General features: G+C 37.3%; 1 protein-coding gene and 1 pseudogene across 8 annotated transcripts in view; one reads left to right on the top strand and one right to left on the bottom strand.

The window, feature by feature from the left end:
- PDE4D (phosphodiesterase 4D) overlaps positions 1 to 17,649 on the bottom strand; it is a 1,196,841-nt gene that overhangs the window by 249,026 nt on the left and 930,166 nt on the right. For 7 of the 8 annotated variants that reach the window (XM_039459969.2, XM_074393064.1, XM_010336593.3 and 4 more), the window contains one exon: positions 37 to 228. In XM_039459969.2, the coding sequence (XP_039315903.2) occupies positions 37 to 228 (192 nt within the window). Of the gene's footprint in view, positions 1 to 36; positions 229 to 17,649 lie in introns of those variants that run through there. The other variant, XM_074392976.1, reaches the window with a different exon arrangement.
- Positions 14,749 to 14,867, top strand: LOC120365444 (5S ribosomal RNA; annotated as a pseudogene).

Below are 17,649 nucleotides of genomic sequence, written 5' to 3'. Positions count from 1 at the left end.
GAGCTCCCTCTTCTCTTTGCCTACCCTTGTACTTACATATCACTAGCAATGGAGGAGTTTCGGGACATAGACTTTGGAGAGAGGTCATAATCGCTGTCGGATCGATACAGGAAGGACTCCCGGCGTTGACTGTGGACAAAATTTGCTTGGAGAATTAGCCCAGATCCTGGGCTGGTCATGGGATCCAAGGGACTCCGTCCCGCAGATGTGCCATTGTCCACATCAAAACTGTAAAGGAAGGAGAAGGAATTATGTTGCTGTGAACATTCAAATGCATGTTGATATTTTCACAAAGCATTTACCTTCAGCTGAGAAATTGACAGTGGAATTAGCAGGAATCAAATTTATACCTAATTCCTGCCATTGAAATATGATTATATGAAATATATAAAAGAAAAACACATTGACTTCACATTCTTATTTTCCTGGATACTGTTGTTAATTGACCAGATACAAGATACAGGTTTTTCCAAACTCAACTTCAGTTAAAAGGGAATCTTCTAACTAAAAAATTTCCTTTTGGAAAATAACAAATACACAGCAATTCATTAAATATTTGAATTCGATTCAACAAATGCCCATGTTGTGCCTAATGCTGTTCTCCAAAGCCTGGGCTTCTCTCTCCACACTCCTACCCTACTACATTTATCTGAGCATTAATTTCTGTTGTACCCACTTCCTTCGTTCCCTACTACCAATATTTTAAATTCAGATCTCCATCAAATTTCACTTATATTATTATAGCAACCCTTATACTAGTGTCTTAAATCCATTTTCTACTGTCATTCCTCAGTTTAAAGCTTTTTAGTAACTTACTATTGCCCTCAGGATGAAGCCAAAATTTTCTAGACTGCTAGTCTAACCATCTGCTCTCAATTACAATTAGTTGTCTTTCCAGCCTCAATTTGCAGCCTTCATCTACTGGGTACTTCAAACTCAACTCAGATTGAAGCACGAACTCCTCGTCACAGGCTATCACCATCTAACCTCCTGCTCTCCTAATTACTCAACCCTCCTTTTCCCTGACTAATTGTCACCTATCCTTGAGACCTAGCCTGTACCTGAAAGGCTCCCCTGGTACCTAAGAGCTTTAAGAAAGGCCCTCTTCTCTATACTCCCAAGACACTTTCCCACTCCCTGATGACAGAATTTATAATGAATTGAAAATGTTTTGCACCCAGTCTCCATTCCTAGACTTTGAGCTCTCTACGAATGGAGACTCTGAGTATTCTTGGCACTTTAAAAACCGTACACAAGTGGCTTGAGTAAATGATTACATGAATAAAAGACACTGTGCTCAGCAATGCATATTTCAGACCTGGGAAAAAAATAACTACACACACAGTTCTTAACGTCATAGTACTTATAATCTAGATAAACTTTCCACAAAGAATCTTTCTAGTGAAACATCAACCAGTATTAAAATAGTCACCTTTCATGTGCTCTTAGGTGAGGAGGGTGATAGCTTAGGACAGCCCAGCAGGTGTGTGGGCTTTTTTTTTTTTTTTTTTTTTTTTTTTTTGAGACGGAGTTTCACTCTTGTTACCCAGGCTGGAGTGCAGTGGCGCGATCTTGGCTCACCGCAACCTCTGCCTCCTGGGTTCAAGCAATTCTCCTGCCTCAGCCTCCTGAGTGGCTGGGACTACAGGCTCGCACCACCATTCCTTGCTAATTTTTGTATTTTTAGTAGATACAGGGTTTTACCATGTTGACCAGGATGGTCTCAATCTCTTGACCTTGTGATCCACCTCCCTCGGCCTCCCAAAGTGCTTGGAATATGGGCGTGAGCCACCACGCCCGGCCTGGTGTGTGGTTTTAACGAAAAAATTGTTGAATTAATAAACATGTGAATTCAAGTGTTGCTGCCATTAACATTTTCCCCATTAGAATCTTTATCCAAACTATTAACTAGCTAATTTTAAAACAGTCATTTATTTTCTTTATTGCAGTTATTAATAAATAGAGTTATGACCCTAAGATTGAAAGATGTTTCATAGGTCACTTTTGAATCTACAATCAAATAACAGTGGCTCCAAAACAATCCACCAAGTAAACAGAAGAGGAAAAACTCATCATCAAGCTTGACCAGTTGTAAATATGTTTTTCCCACTTAAAATTTTCTTAGAATTGTGTCACTTTGTAGATGTATTTATTTGGTTCAGGAAGGACAATGAGAGATTGTCCAGTTGAACAGACTCACTTTACAGGCAAGGATACCAGGTCCTAGAAAAGTTAATTGACCAGTCACTGAGCTAACAGTATTGAATCATCGATTGTTCCTAAAGTCCTTCTAGCTCTATTGCATAATTGTGCAAACCACAAATATATGTGTCATCCAAACAAGGGGTATCTGTTTCAACAGAATAGGATACGCACGTATGTACCTGGGGCCTTGGCAATTCCCAGGAAGGCTGGAAGGGGAGGATGGTCTCTAATTATTCAATAGACATACATTAGGGACCTTCAGCAAACTCTCCTTAGATATGCTTAAATAGGCATTTATTAAGCACCTACTATGAGTGCATTAAGATACAAAAATAAAGGACGAATGATTAACTCAGGATGGGATATCTGAGAAGTTTTTATAAAGAGTAGTACTTAAGAAGATTTTTGAAGGTGTTTAGTATACAACCAGTAGACATCAAAAAATTCTGAATAATGGGAGTTTGGCAAAGTAGATTTCTCTTCTAAGAAAATAGCCATGGCAGCTTATCAGCATGAGGAGGACCTAGGAATGTGAATACCTATAAAATGTTTATGTCTATTTCCCTTTAATATCAAGATATTCTTATTGCTAAATTAAAAACAGAAAACACTCTCTCCTTCCTGTCCACAAACAGAAATGTAAGAGATACAGAAGTGTGGGTTTTGTTTTAATTTTTTTTCATTTCTGTTGAGTAAATGCCAAATTTGTAAAAATCAGTAATTTTTTCTTTAATTATATTTTTTCCAATTAAATTAAGCAAGTCTTCACTTACAGAGACACTCCACTATAAGTCCTGAAACAAATACTGCTAAATATCTTAACTCACTTCGATACTTAAGATATTTTTAAATCTTAAAACTTTTAAGCCATAATATTACCACTAAAACCAAAACATTTATTAGTAGATCAGAAAGTGCTTGATATAAGATACTCTAGGAGCTTTGATACTTTTCTTTGCATGTTGTCATATAAAAATTTGTCCACTAGATGGAGATCATTTTCTTAAACAAGGAAACTATTTTCTACTAAAAGGTTAAATAACCTTAAAGGCCTAAATTACCTATTTCTTAAGGACTCAGGAAGACAACCCTTTAAATGACATCCAAAAAACAAGATTTACAATGCATAGTAATTATCAATTTTGATAACATTACATTAATCTAATATCACTATTAGCTTTACAGACATTGAGAATGAAGATCTAAAAACAGTGACTGATATTTTATTGGACTTTTGCATTAAAAAAATGAAACTTGAGAAGACTAAATTGAATTTCCATGACAAATCACTAAGTACTTACTATGTTGGAGTAAAGTACATGAGCATCATTAATAGTCCGGGGTTTCACTCTAAATTTTGGTACCACAAGTTTTCTCAGAATACAGTTTGTTTTGGGAAGTGAACCTAGGGTTCGAGGTCATTTGCATAATTGGTTTCCATTCTATTTAATGCTCTTGCAATCAAAATTAATTATCAAGAAAAAGTAATATTACTGAGACTTTCTAGTCTGAAGTATTAGCAAATGTCAGTATTAGTGAATGCCCTTACAGAAAAAGACTTCCTATTATGAAAATATTCATTGAATTAACTTTTACATTTTGTCCTATGTCCTTGGATCCGCACTTGAATAAGTACAGATATACTAAACATAGTCCTTTTCTAGAAACCACTGAAGTCTAGTTATGTCAAAAGAACATCAAGCAACCAGAGAAAATAAAAGCAACAAAACAGGTGACATCTGTATTAAATAGTATGCAAATACTAAAACACGAAGTTGTATTACAAAGGCAAGCAAAATATGTGATGTAGACAATGAGTGTAAAGGAATTTAAGAAGGTGAAGGATGTTCCTCTTTGAAGGAGAGTTAAAAGATGTCCAGGCAGAGTAGAGCTGGGGTTGGGTGTGGAGGCCATCCAGCAAAAGTGAACCCACAAAAGCAAACCCACGCAGGAATGAGTAAGGCATGTGTATAAAACAGGACATGTAGCGTCTGGCTCAATTTGAGGCTTGGTATTAAAGAATAGTGGGGACCTACAAAAACAGCAATTTTGTACAATTCAACCTAATAGGTCGGGCTGGATGTGTTTATGGAAAGCTGGGCCAAGGCGTGTCAGCAGAAGCTTGTTATAAAGACATATGTGGAAACACTCAAATCAATTTTTAGGCCGGGCGCGGTGGCTCAAGCCTGTAATCCCAGCACTTTGGGAGGCCGAGGCGGGTGGATCACGAGGTCAAGAGGTCGAGACCATCCTGGTCAACATGGTGAAACCCCGTCTCTACTAAAAATACAAAAATTAGCTGGGCATGGTGGCGCATGCCTGTAATCCCAGCTACTCAGGAGGCTGAGGCAGGAGAATTGCCTGAACCCAGGAGGTGGAGGTTGCGGTGAGCCGAGATTGCGCCATTGCACTCCAGCCTGGGTAACAAGAGCGAAACTCCGTCTCAAAAAAAAAAAAAAAAAAATCAATTTTTAACACTGAAATCTCAGGGAAGTAAGATGGGGAAGACTAGTATTTGTTAAAATAAACATATTCCTTTTGCAACAAATAAAAAGTAGAAAAGAGAGTAAAGGCTGAGCACAGTAGCTCATGCCTGTAATTCCAACATTTTGGGAGGCACAGGTGGGAGGATCGCTTGAGCCCAGGAGTTCGAGGTTACAGCGACTATGATTGTGTCACTGCACTCCAATGTAAGCGACGGAGCAAGACTCTGTCTCAAAAAACAAAAAAACAAAAGACAAATAAACCCCCTAAAACAGGGTAGAAAACAACAACAAAAAATATATTAACCACAAGAGGACCCCCTAAAAGTCTTGTTCGTTAAATACTTCAAATATTAGAGCTAGAAGGTTTGCCTTGAGAGAGGTGAGTTGTGGATTTTAAAAGGCAGTTCATTTTTACTTGGTAGGTAGTGAGTTAGCTGAGAATTAGACTACATACTTAACTTTCTGAAAGTTAGCCTAATTAAGTCAGTTTGGGCTGAAATTATAGACGCCTTCAAATAAGCTACTTATTTTTGAAACATAAATTTATCAACAGTCCACATTGTGGTATTATGAATAAAACAAGAAGGTGATGAAGGATAAGGTAGCCCTAACCTTAGATGCTGGTATCAGAATGGTCAGTTGTGAATTTTCCAAAGGCATTCTTTAGAAAACAATTGAATGTGGTGCATTCTCTTTTGATTCACAGCCAAGATGGAGACCAAGCAAAAATTTAGAAGTTTGAAAAAGTAACTAAAGGATTGGGGACACTAAAAATAACCAAGTATAAGGATGACAGTGGCAATAACAATAATGTTAATAATAACAAAACTTCTGGTGCACTTTCCATGTTCCAGGCACTGTGCTTTGCATACATTATCTCATTGAATCCTCACAATAACCCTTTGAAGTAGGCACTGTATTTTCCATTTGACCATCGGGAATCTGAGGCATAGACAAGTGACTCTATGGTAAGTAGTATGTTCAAAGTCCATAAGTGGGTTTTAAACTCAAGCTGTCTGATTCAAAAGCTGGGGAGAATAGATTCTGTTTACATCTCTATTATGAAGTCTCCCACTAATCACTAAAAAAAACCAAGAACACATTTTAGCCTCCTCACCTGTATGGAACTTCTGAAAGTAACATTCTGGTTAACTTACAGGTGATGCATGCAAAGGCTAATTCTGAGACTAAGTTTTCCTATGGGGCTGGGTGTGTTGGCTCACACCTGTAATCCCAGCACTTTAGGAAGCTAAGGCTGGTGAATTACTTGAGTCCAGGAGTTTAAAGCTAGCCTGTGCAACATGTCAAAACTCCACCTTTACAAAAAGTTTTAAAATTAGCTGGGTGTGGTGGTGCTCACCTGTAGTACCAGCTACCCGGGAGCCTGAGGCAGGAGGATCACCTGACCTTAGGAGGTCAAGGCTGCAGTAAGCCACGATTGTGTCACTGCACTGCAGCCTCAGTGACAGAGCAAGATTCTGTCTCAAAAAAACAAAAAAAGCAAAAAATTTTCATATGACCCAACATTTTGGAATTTGCCAAATCCCCAGATTTTTCTAATTTTGGACATAACAGTATGTTGTAAAAAAGTCTTTGCTGTAACCCATTTGGTGGATTTCTCTATAGAGTTTGAGATTTCATTTGGAATTAAGGAAGGGCCGGTGTCTGCAAAACGCCTTAGCAAATGGAATTGAGGTGCTTTCTTGTTCCACGTTTGCTTCCCTTAAAGCAATTCAAGGATGCACACATTTCTTGCAAGAGATAACTTTGCCAGAAGGCAGTTTTGCAGGAGGAATGATGCAGCTGTATATGGTCCCCTATGAGGGGGCAGTAAGGGTAATGGCCGGCTGGCCTGCTGCATTCAGCAGTATTAAAGTGTATGTGTGGCTAGCACTATTCATGACCATTTACTCCACAGACCCATCCCTTTCTATGGAACCAGTCCCCTACAAAAAACAGAGAAATCAGACAAACTAACCAATGAACAAATACTCCCAGTTCTCCACACTGTTCCATTTCAGTGGAACCACTGGATGGGAACACAGTTTCAATCTACCTTTCATCTGTGTTCACTGCTCCCACATTTTGTGTCTACTGACCTTGTAGTTGTTTGTCTGCTGCAGGTCATTTCTCATCTTTTCTAGCCTTTTGCTAGACACTGCTTCCCTAGTTTAAATCTTTTTCAATTTATCTTTTGACCGTGATATGGGCCCTCTCCTGAGCCAGGGTCCTGCTACCATGCTGAATAAATAGCTCCCCTCATCTAGCATAGCTATCAGGACCTTATACTCAGCACTGACCCCCAATATGAAGCCCAAAGGGAGTGGGACAATGAGGGTCTCAGTGGAGCAGCTGCTAAGAAACTCCTATCAAAAGCAGCTCCCAATACTGAAGCATCTATGAAGACCTCTCACAGGGAAGATGTTGCTGAATGCCGCTGGGAACCCTGGGAGCCATCACTGAAGCCAGGACCAGCTGAGAGCTGCCTTTTTTGCTACATATTAAAAACAATGGCACATAGAAAATACAGACCTACCAACAATGTTCCTGTTAAGATATTTATTTAGGAGTTAGAAAACACGGGTTAAATTTCAAATCTTGGTTCAGCCACTTTCTCCTTGCAGGCTCTAGGGCAAGTTACTGTAGTTTTCTAGGCTTTCATTGCTGATAAAGATAATTACAGTACTTAGCTCTAGGTCTATTACAAGGAGTAGAAGAGAAACTGAGTCATTCATTTTACTTGAACACATGGCTTTGGGAAGAACCTAAAGGGAGAGACGAAAGAGGAAGAGAACTGAGGGTCAAATCACCTGGATCAATGGTGATCAATTAGATAACAGATGATGGAACCAGATTGCTCTAAGTTTCAGCTGCTTTTATGTCTCCACCCAACTCCATAATTCCAGTGTGATAACATCCTGAGAGGGTGGAGACTGCTGATTTCTTTTTTAGATATTCCTCACTGAGGAGAAAGAACAATTTCCTACTAGGAAGTGTGGAAGACTTGGAGGTCCCAACAACCTAGGTGGGGCTCCAGCTGAATATAATGAGCAGAAACAGTTCTTCAGACCTGAGGTCTCCAGACACAGGGTGTAGCTTGGGGACCTCAGGTCACAATTATACTGCTGTTTATATTCCTGCGCCTACTCTCCCCTGTGTATTACAGCTCATGCTGTTGGCCAAACACTGGAACCCATTTTGATACTCTGCCACTCAAAGCGAGGGGAGGCTTACCCTTGAGTTTAAGGGGAGAGTAACTGGAACTGGATGATTACATACATTTTTGCCTCTTTATAATATTAAATGTTTTTCCCATTGTTATCAATATCATGGGGTTATGAAACTTGTTTCCAATCAGTACCAGTGATACTTCTCTATTGAAAATTTCCCTGCAGGTCAAATAGCTTCTCTAGGGTAAACAAAATAATGATTTGCAAAATTCACCATTTTGATATTTACTTTCCTCTGATTATCTATGGAGACGAGACTGTAGAAAGTAGCATTTTACAGTGATATGCACAGACGGTAATCTTTCCCAATCATAGAACTGCATATTAAATCAAATAGGATACTCTGAGAAGGCATGATATTTAGCTACTTTATAAGATTACACCGTTAAATCATACTACATGTTAGCTTGCACAATACATGTATTTGCAGAGAGTTAAGATTAAGAACAGACACATTTTACCCTTTGTTTTCAGAGCCCTCAACCAGAACCAAATCAGCCAATCTTGGTCTTGGACTCCCAGCCTTCAGAATTGTGAGAAAATTTCTGTTTAGGCCACCAGTCTATGGTACTTGGTTATGCAGCCTGAGTTGACTAAGAACCAGAAAGCCCCAAACAAAACTTGTTTTACTTGAGGTTTAGAGATTACTTTTTAATGATTATTTTTAAGAAAAATTTTCTTAACTGAAACTCTTCCTAAGAAAGCATCTCAAATTATTGCCAAGACCAATGCCATGAAATTTTTCCCCTAAATTTTATTCTAGGTTTACAGCTTCAGGTCTTACAATTCAGTCCTTTGAGCTGATTTTTGTATACAGTTTAAGATAAAGGTTTAATTTCACTCATTTGCATATGAATATCCAGTTTTCCCAACACCATTTGTTCAAGACTTTTCATTCTTCATTGCATATTGTGGGCACCCTCGTCAAAGATCAGTTAACTGTATATGTGTGGATTGATTTCTGGGCTCTACTCTGTTCTATTGGTTTTATTGTTGTCTTTATGCCAGTAGCACACTGCTTTGATTACTGTCACTTAGTAATATGTTTTGAAATCAGGACGTATGAGACCTCCAGTTTTATTGTCTTTTTCAAGATTGTTTTGGCGTTTCACAGTCTTTTGTGGTTTCTTATGAATTTGAAGATTGCTTTTCTATTTTTATAAAAAATACCATTGGATTTTGGTGGAGATTTTATTGGACAGCGTGGACATTTTAACAATATTAAGTTTTCTAATCCATGGCAGCATCAAAGCATAAGCGAAAAAACAAAAATAGGCAAGTGGGACTATATCAAAATAAAAGGTTTCTGCAGAGCAAGGGAGAAAAGATAGTGAAAAGGCAACCTACAGAAGAAAATATTTGCAAGCCACATATCTGATATGATATTAATATCCACAATACATAGGCGCTCCTACAACTCAATAGCAAAACCCAATTGAAACTCCTCAAAATTAAAAAATAAAACACCAACTATTAACAAAGTAAACAGATAACCTACAGAATGGGACTAAATGTTGCAAATTATATTATCCAACATAGTTCTAATATCCAGAATCCACAAGGAACTTAAACAAACATTCAAGCAAACACCAAACAAACCCATTAAAAAGTCGGCAAAGGACGTAAACACTTTTCCAAAGAAGGCACACATGTGGCCAATAAGCATATGAAAAAAATGCTCAAAATCACTAATCATTAGAGAAATACAATTTTTTGACTGTAAATCAAAATGACAGTGAGATACCATTTCATACCACTCAGAATGGCTCTTACCAAAAAGTCAAAAAAGAACAGATGCTGGCAAGGTTGCAGAGAAAAGGAAATGCTTCTATACTGCTGGTTAGAATGGAAATTATTAATACTTCAACCATTGTGGAAAGCAGTGTGGTGATTCCTCAAAGAACTAAAAACAGAACTACTATTCAATTCAGCAATCACACTACTGGGTATATGCCAAAAGGAATAGAAATCGTTCTACCTTAAAGACAATGCATGCATGTGTTCGCTACAGCAATATTCACAATTGCAAAGACATCGAATCAAACTAAATGTTCATCAATGATAGACTGGATCAAGAAAATTTGGTACATATATACCATGGAATACTATGCAGTCATGAAAGAACAAGATCATGTTCTTTGTAGGAACATGGATGGAGCTGCAGGCAATTATCTTTAGCAAACTAATGCAAGAAAAGAAAACCAAATATTGTGTGTTTTCACTTACAAGTGGTAACTAAATAATGAGAATACATGGACAGAAAGAGAGGAACAATAGACACTGGGACCTACTTGAGGGTGGATGGTGAGGGCGGGGAGAGGAGCAGAAAAAAAAATACCAACTGTCAGGTACTATGTTTAGTACCTGGGTGACAAAATAATATGTACACCAAATCCCCAAGTCACAAGTTTACCTACATAACAAAGCGGCACATGTACCCCTGAACCTGAAATAAAAGTTAAAATATTAAGAAAAGAAACAAGCAAAGAGAAAAACCCAAGGTGGAGCTGGGGAGTGTTTCTGTATTTATTTATTGTTTCTGTGATACAGAGCAACTAAAATTGCTTTAATAAGCCCACCTTGAAACCCTGATATTTTAATGGCTACTTCTCCAGCCACCCACCCACATTCATTCTTTGTATTGCAGATAGAGTGATCCTAAAATGTATGCTCAATCCCTGCAAGTTCCTACTCACTATCCCATAATGGTATCCTATTTTATTCAAAGTAAATACTAGCCGCCGTCTCAATGGTTTAAGGCCCTCAGTGACTGGTCCTTGGTGCCTCTCTAATCTCATCTTTACCTCCATCTCTTCCTCTTGTTCACTCTGCTCAGCCTCTTGGTCTCTAGCTGTCCTTGAAGCACCTGTGCAAACTCCTTCCTCAGGGCCTTTGGATTTGCAGTTCTCCTTGCCTGGCATATTTTTTCTTCAGATATTAACTCAGTGTTACCTTCATGAGATATTCCCATGCTGGCCTATTTAAAACTGCCACCCCTAACCTCCCAGCATTTTTTGTTTTTAAAAGACTTCCTTACTTTTAATTTTTCTCCATAGCATTCAACAGCCTCTGATGAACTTCATTTTTTACTCATTTTATCATTTTACCTACATCATTAAATAGATCCACGAGTGCAGAGTATTTTTTTTTTCAAATCTACTTTGTTCATTAATGTGTCCCTAGCAGATACAACAGTGCTTCACATGTACGAGTTGCTCAATAAATATTTGTATTGGGAATACATGGCTATCTTTAGACGCAGCACTAGTTTTTCTATCCTGGTTATCATTCCATGGTTATCTGTGTAGCTCTACTTCAAATAAACTTCATTGCTATTTTTAATTTAGCTAGGAATTGGTCACTTATTTAAAGAAAGAGGCCTATCAATTAATGAGATTGTTAGTACATTTGAAGAAATAGTCTGGAACTCAGAAGGCATTTTAATGGGGGTTATTTTTAATATCCTCCTGTTTGAACACCAATCAACCATGCAATCAGGGGTGGGATCTAGGTTTTGTGGTGCATGAAGGTTATACAATTATAAGAGTCCACTTTCAGAAAAACAATACCAAAACATCTTAGGTTTTCAAATTTTACAAAACCTAAAACTATGTGCAGCTCCAAATACCCTTCCGTCTTAGAACTTGAAAGGGAACCAGACCAGTGAGAAGCTCTTAGCTTGATCTTCATTAGTTTCACATAGGCTTGTATCTGAGGCAACTACATATCAGGAAAGGATAAGAAAAGCAATTGCATGGGTGAAAATAAAAATGTAGCACTTATATTATCTTTTTTTTTTTTTTTTTTTTTTTTTTTTTTTTTGGAGATGGATTTTTGAGTTGCTCAGGCTAAAGTGCAATGGTGCTATCTCAGTTCACCGCAACCTCTGCCTTCTGGGTTCAGGCGATTCTCCTGCCTCAGCCTCCTGAGTAGCTGGGATTAGAGGCATGCGTCACTACGCCCAGCTAATTTTGTATTTTTAGTAGGGACGGGGTTTCTCTATATTGGTCAGGCTGGTCTCGAATTACTGACCTCAGGTGATTTGCCCGCCTTGGCCCCCCAAAGTTCTGGGATTACAGGCGTGAGCCGCTGTGCCCAGTCACACGTTATATTATTTTAAAAGACAAATTATTATTAGTTTTTTCTTCATTCCTTTTTTCTCTTTCCCTCCCTCCCGATCATCTCCCTCTCCCCTTCCCTTCCTCCATCCCCCTCCATCTCTTTCTTTCTATTTTCAGTATCCAAATTTTCAAAGTTTACTCATATTTCTCAAAATTCTTGTTATTTTCACATGTTCATTTTTCCCAGATCATTGAGTGTCATCTAGTCCTGGGGAATGGAGACTGATTCCACTAGGTCAGATATTGAACCCACTTTGAAGAGGGGTGATCTTCAAACCATAGCTGTCTCCCAAGATATTACAATTTTCTTTTTGAGGGACGGGTTTTAAAAATGTGATCCTCAATCACATTCCTGTATATCTGGGTATTTAGATTTAACCAAAAATTAATTTCCAAAATATTTTGTTGAATAAATAAGAATGATTGAATGATAAATCCTGTGTAGAACTACTTACCATTAAAATATTATATATTAAATATGTTAAATAAGTCTAGGTAAGATTATAATACAAAACAAAAAAGTAATAGTTCTATTATAATTATCTTTAAAAATATAACCTAATTCTGATTCTTTTAGACTAATGGATATGAAAACTCATATACCATGTTTTTCCTCTGGGCTCACACTCTCCATCAAACAGGTCAGGAAGCCATTCACCAGCCCTATTATTAAATCTATTTTGGAGAAGTGGTATTATTCAGTTTCCAACCTCAACAATCCAAACAGACGAGTTTTCTGCTTTAATGGGGGTTGAGTGAATGGAAAAGGGCTTCAGAGGGTTGTGTGGCCTGAATTACAGACAATTTTTTTTCAGTCTTACTGAGGCAAAGCAATGATAAGAATATTACCTTATGATGAACATAAACAATCACTCTCCTCTGCAATTCTTTTAAAATATATAGTGGAGAATAAAAAAGATCCGTCTCATTATGTTTCTCATTGTATAATAAGTACACTGAGATTAGCTCTCTCTCATGATTTCTTATATTGGGTGAATTATGTATGGTTACAAATTATCTTTTAAAGGTTTTAAGATATTGGATGGGCTACCACAGAGGCAGCAGTATCTACTTCAACAATGATATTGTAGAGTGAAGAAATATGTTTCCTTGAAATAGAATCCTGGCTGAAGACAAAATGACCTTGGAGAAGCATAGAATTAAATAATCAGGACTGCGAATATAGGAAATTCTGCTTGCTGTCTGCCATATTCCATTCTCTGCCTGTTCCTGGGCATACAAGAAGTTCTCATTTCTATGTCTCCCTTGCAATTAGATTTGGACAAGTGATTGGATGTGAGCAGAAATATTGCATGCCACTTTCAGGACTGGTTCATAGCCCCTCCCACATGTCCATCTTGATGTTCTTTTTCTGTCAGCTGGATGCTGAAGATGCTGATGCATGCAGGATGGTAGAAACAGAAGGTGGGAGAATCCTGGTCCATGACTAAGAGCAAGGAGAGCAGCCTTATCCTCCTAAACACCATCCTAGAAAGCTAGTTGATGAAGAATGACTTGTTATTAAGTCATTTAATTTTGGGGGTTTATTTGTTAGCATAATAGCATTCAACACACTGCATTACATCAAAGTAGACTGGCAGTACTGAAAGTATGTTAAACTCTCAAATGTTTCACAATCTATCTCTGGCCCAAGTGAAACCAACTATGTCTTCACTTCTACCACTTTCACACTTTATTTAGGTTTTTTTATTCCCTTGATCTTCTGTGGTTACAGGTATTTTCATCAAGACATTTATCATTATCTAAGTGCTTAAGAGGTGTTAGAGAATAAGTCTATAATTACTATACATGGTTGTGATTGTTGTGTAATGTGAAAGCCAGTCTGGTTCTGTACTGCCTTAACAACAATCAGTAAAGTTACAGAGGATCAGTTCAAGTGTGAACCTGACACATGAATCTGTCTCTGGATTACATAAGACATCCAGTATCAAGAGTAATCAACACTCAGGATTTACAGCTGTGCTTTACTTGAGCCAATGAGATTTCAGAAGTTCCAGATCAAACTAGGCTTGCCTTAAGACTGACAACAAAAATTAAAATAGACAAATGGGACTATATTAAACATAGCAAAGGAAACAATTACAGAGTGAAAAGACAACATGTTAAATGGGAGAAAATATTTGCAAACTATTCATCTGACAATGGACTAATATCCAGAATATGCTAGGGACTCAAGTTAACAGCAAAAACAAAGCAAAAAAAAAAAAAACCCAAATAATCCCATCACAAAGTGGACAAAGGACATGAATAGAAGAAGCCATGTTTTCTAAAAAGAAGACATACCAACAGGTATACAAAAGTGCTCAATATTACTAATCATTGGGGAACTACAAATCAAAACCACAATGAGGTATCTTATCTTAGAATGGCTATTAGCAAAAGACAAAAAATAATACATGCTGGTGAGGACATGCAGAAAAAACAAGTCTTATTTAGTGGGAATATAAATTAATATGGCCATTATGGAAAACAGCATAGAGATTTCTCAAAAAACTAAAAGTAGAACTATTATACAATCCAGCAATCCCCCTACTGGATATTTATCTAAAGGAAAAGGAAAGGAAATCTGTATGTCAAAGGGATACCTGCACCCTCATGCTTATTGCAGCACTATTCACAATAGCTAATACATGGAATCGACCAAAATATCCATCAACTAACAAACGGATAAAGAAAATGTAGTGTGTCTATGGCCACACCACCGTGAACTCGCCCGATCTTGTCTGATCTCAGAAGCTAAACAGGGTTGGGCCTGGTAAGTACTTGGATGGGCGACTGCCTAAGAATCCTGGGTGCTAAAGGCTTTAAGAAATAAACAAATAAAAAGTAAAACAATAAAAAGAAAATGTAGTGTGTATACATACACACACACAATGGAATACTATTCAGCCAAAAAAAAAAAAAATCCTGTCATTTTCAGCAACATGGATTGAACTGAATGTTAAGTGAAATAAGCCAGGTATAGATACAGAAATATGGCATGTTCTCATTCATCAGTGGGTATTAAAAAAAGTTGATCTCAGGAAGGTAATAGGATAGTTGCCTGAGTCTCAGAGGAGGAAGAGAATGAAGAGAGATTGCCTAATGTATGAAAACATAGAGTTAGATGGAAGAAATGAGTTACAGTGTGTGATAGCAGAGTTGGGAGACTATAGTTAAGAATAATGTATTATATATTTCAAAGTAGCCAGAAGAAAGCAATTGAAATTATTCCAATACATAGAAATGCTAAATGCCCAAGGTGGTAGATACCCAAAATAATTTGACTTGGTCATTATACATTGTATGCATGTAACAAAATATCCCATTATCCTATGTACAAATATTGTGAATCAATTATTTTAAAATGTTAAAAAACAACAAAAAACTAGGCTTGTCTTATTCAAGATGGTACTTCAAAACAGAATAACATTTTGAATGTGCACATTTCTAGGGAAATGGTTAAGAGCCTATAGAAAAATTCTTGAAATATTTCCCAGTTTATCCAAACCCAGCCTAGAACCACTCTTCACTGTTGTGTAGCTCATTTGCAATGGAATCAGGGTGAGTTGGGAATGTTGCAGGTTGGATCAGATGCCTAAGACCATTCCTGTTCTGAACTCATAGACTAAATGCCCTCCTAGAGCCAAATGTTCCTCTCTAGAAGGAAAGGATATTACCTGGGGCAACCTCTTGCTGATATAGCATCCTCCTAAAATTTCAGCTCTCCTTCTCTGAGCTTCAGTGCATTTCTAGTATAATAAATATTTCATTGCCACCTTAGATATCAAACCAAAGGATAAATAGATCCTGAGGGTGACAGAGTAGGTCACAGAAATGAGTCGCCTATTCATTCCACAAATGCTCATCAACTACCTACTCTCACCAGCCTGGGAGGAATCATAAAGTTCATTGAGAAGACATAAGGACAGTAGTAGTCACATTGATCTTTGTTCCAAAATTAAGTTGGGATTTTCTTTACCCTCAGAATGACCAAATTCATGGTGAGGCTGTTCACAAATCCTGTTGCCTTGCCAGGTCCATAGCATGCTATTTGCTAAAGGCATTTGACCTCTTCTCTAATCATCTCAAGTTGAGAAGCGATGTTCTTTGCTGACCCTCTTTAACATTAACTATGTTCTCAAATTTTAAAAAATCAAGTTTTACTTCTTCAGCCTTAAAATTATTCTCATTTTTATGAAATAATATTTCTCAAATATTTGAATACATTCATCCATTTTTGGGCCACTTCATCTATTTTCTGGATAGATTATGATATTCAACTATGCATATTTTGTCTTTCTTTTTTCTTTTTTTGTAGAATTTATTCCATATAATCTTGGCTTCCATTTTATTTTCCACTTATCCTCCTTTAAAATATGACTTATGCTTTTTCAATGAAGAGTCCAAAATGGCACACCGAACTCTTAAGTACAGAGTAAACAAGGCCATCTCCAATGAGAAAGCCATTCAATTCAGCAAAGATTTTTCCAACCAGCTATACACAGTCATGCCAGAATCCTCAGATTTAGTGTTTCCTATTAGCAACTGTAATTCTTTTGATTGCTGGCCTGTAAAATATTTAGTACTATACTGTACCACAATAGTGTAAATATGTAAATAGAACCTCCATCTCCAGCCTGATTATGTAAAATGAATACCCCCTGATAAATAATTTAAAAGTAGCTATTTTTACAGAAAAATATATGCTGTAAGATAACTTTTACTCTTTTTTCATACATTAAGAAGTCTAAAAAAAGAATAGATGTCAGTTTTTTAAACTTAGGGGAAAAAACAAACCTAAACATGATTATACACTTTGCTGACCTTTGAAATTTAATATGACCAAATTTTGAAAATAGCCTTTCAGAATTACAGAGTGAGCACATGCCTGTACTTCATGAAACCCAAGTCAAGAGTTTTTTTTTTTTTTTTAATAAGCATTCAGTGTAGGTATCATCTTTGCTTTTTTTTTTTAATGTCTTTAAGCCTTTTAGAAATCTTAAAATATGACTGTTTCAGTGTTCTTGTTCTTTTTTTGTAAAATTCAAAACTTGAATTTGACGAGAGGAAAAAAAAAATATCCAAACCACATCTATGCTTTTTCTGCTCTTAGCTTCTTCCTACGGAGCTGTACTTTAAACTTGCAACGTAATTATGAGTCTCCTTACCACACATGCCACTAATCCCACTAAAGTATGTGGCCTTTCAGAATACATGAAAATAATCTCTCAGGGCACCTTGGGTGCTTTCTCACTTGCCATGTCCACAAAGAGTTCCGTCTGTGACCCTGATGGTCAGATAAGCTATGCTGGGGGAGACCAAAGAACTCCTCCCAGAAGCCTTTTCCTCTTGCGCTTCTCCTGCCCTCACAAGCAGGTCTTTTCTGAGCCCCTTCACAGCCATTGTTCAATGGAATTTACACAGTGACGTAGGTGGTGGGTCTGGGAGTGTGGATTTTTACCTTTATTTGCTGAAGAAAAATCTGAAACTCAGGAAGGAGGGCAATGATGTGCCTAAAGTCTCTCATAGATTTCAATGTCTGGATTATGATTCAATCCCAAATCTTCTGTTCTTTGGGCTAAATATTTAAATGAAGAATTGAAC

Source organism: Saimiri boliviensis, chromosome 1, assembly GCF_048565385.1.
Source record: "Saimiri boliviensis isolate mSaiBol1 chromosome 1, mSaiBol1.pri, whole genome shotgun sequence".
Classification (NCBI taxonomy): domain Eukaryota; kingdom Metazoa; phylum Chordata; class Mammalia; order Primates; family Cebidae; genus Saimiri; species Saimiri boliviensis.
This window is presented reverse-complemented; position numbering and strand designations above follow the sequence as displayed.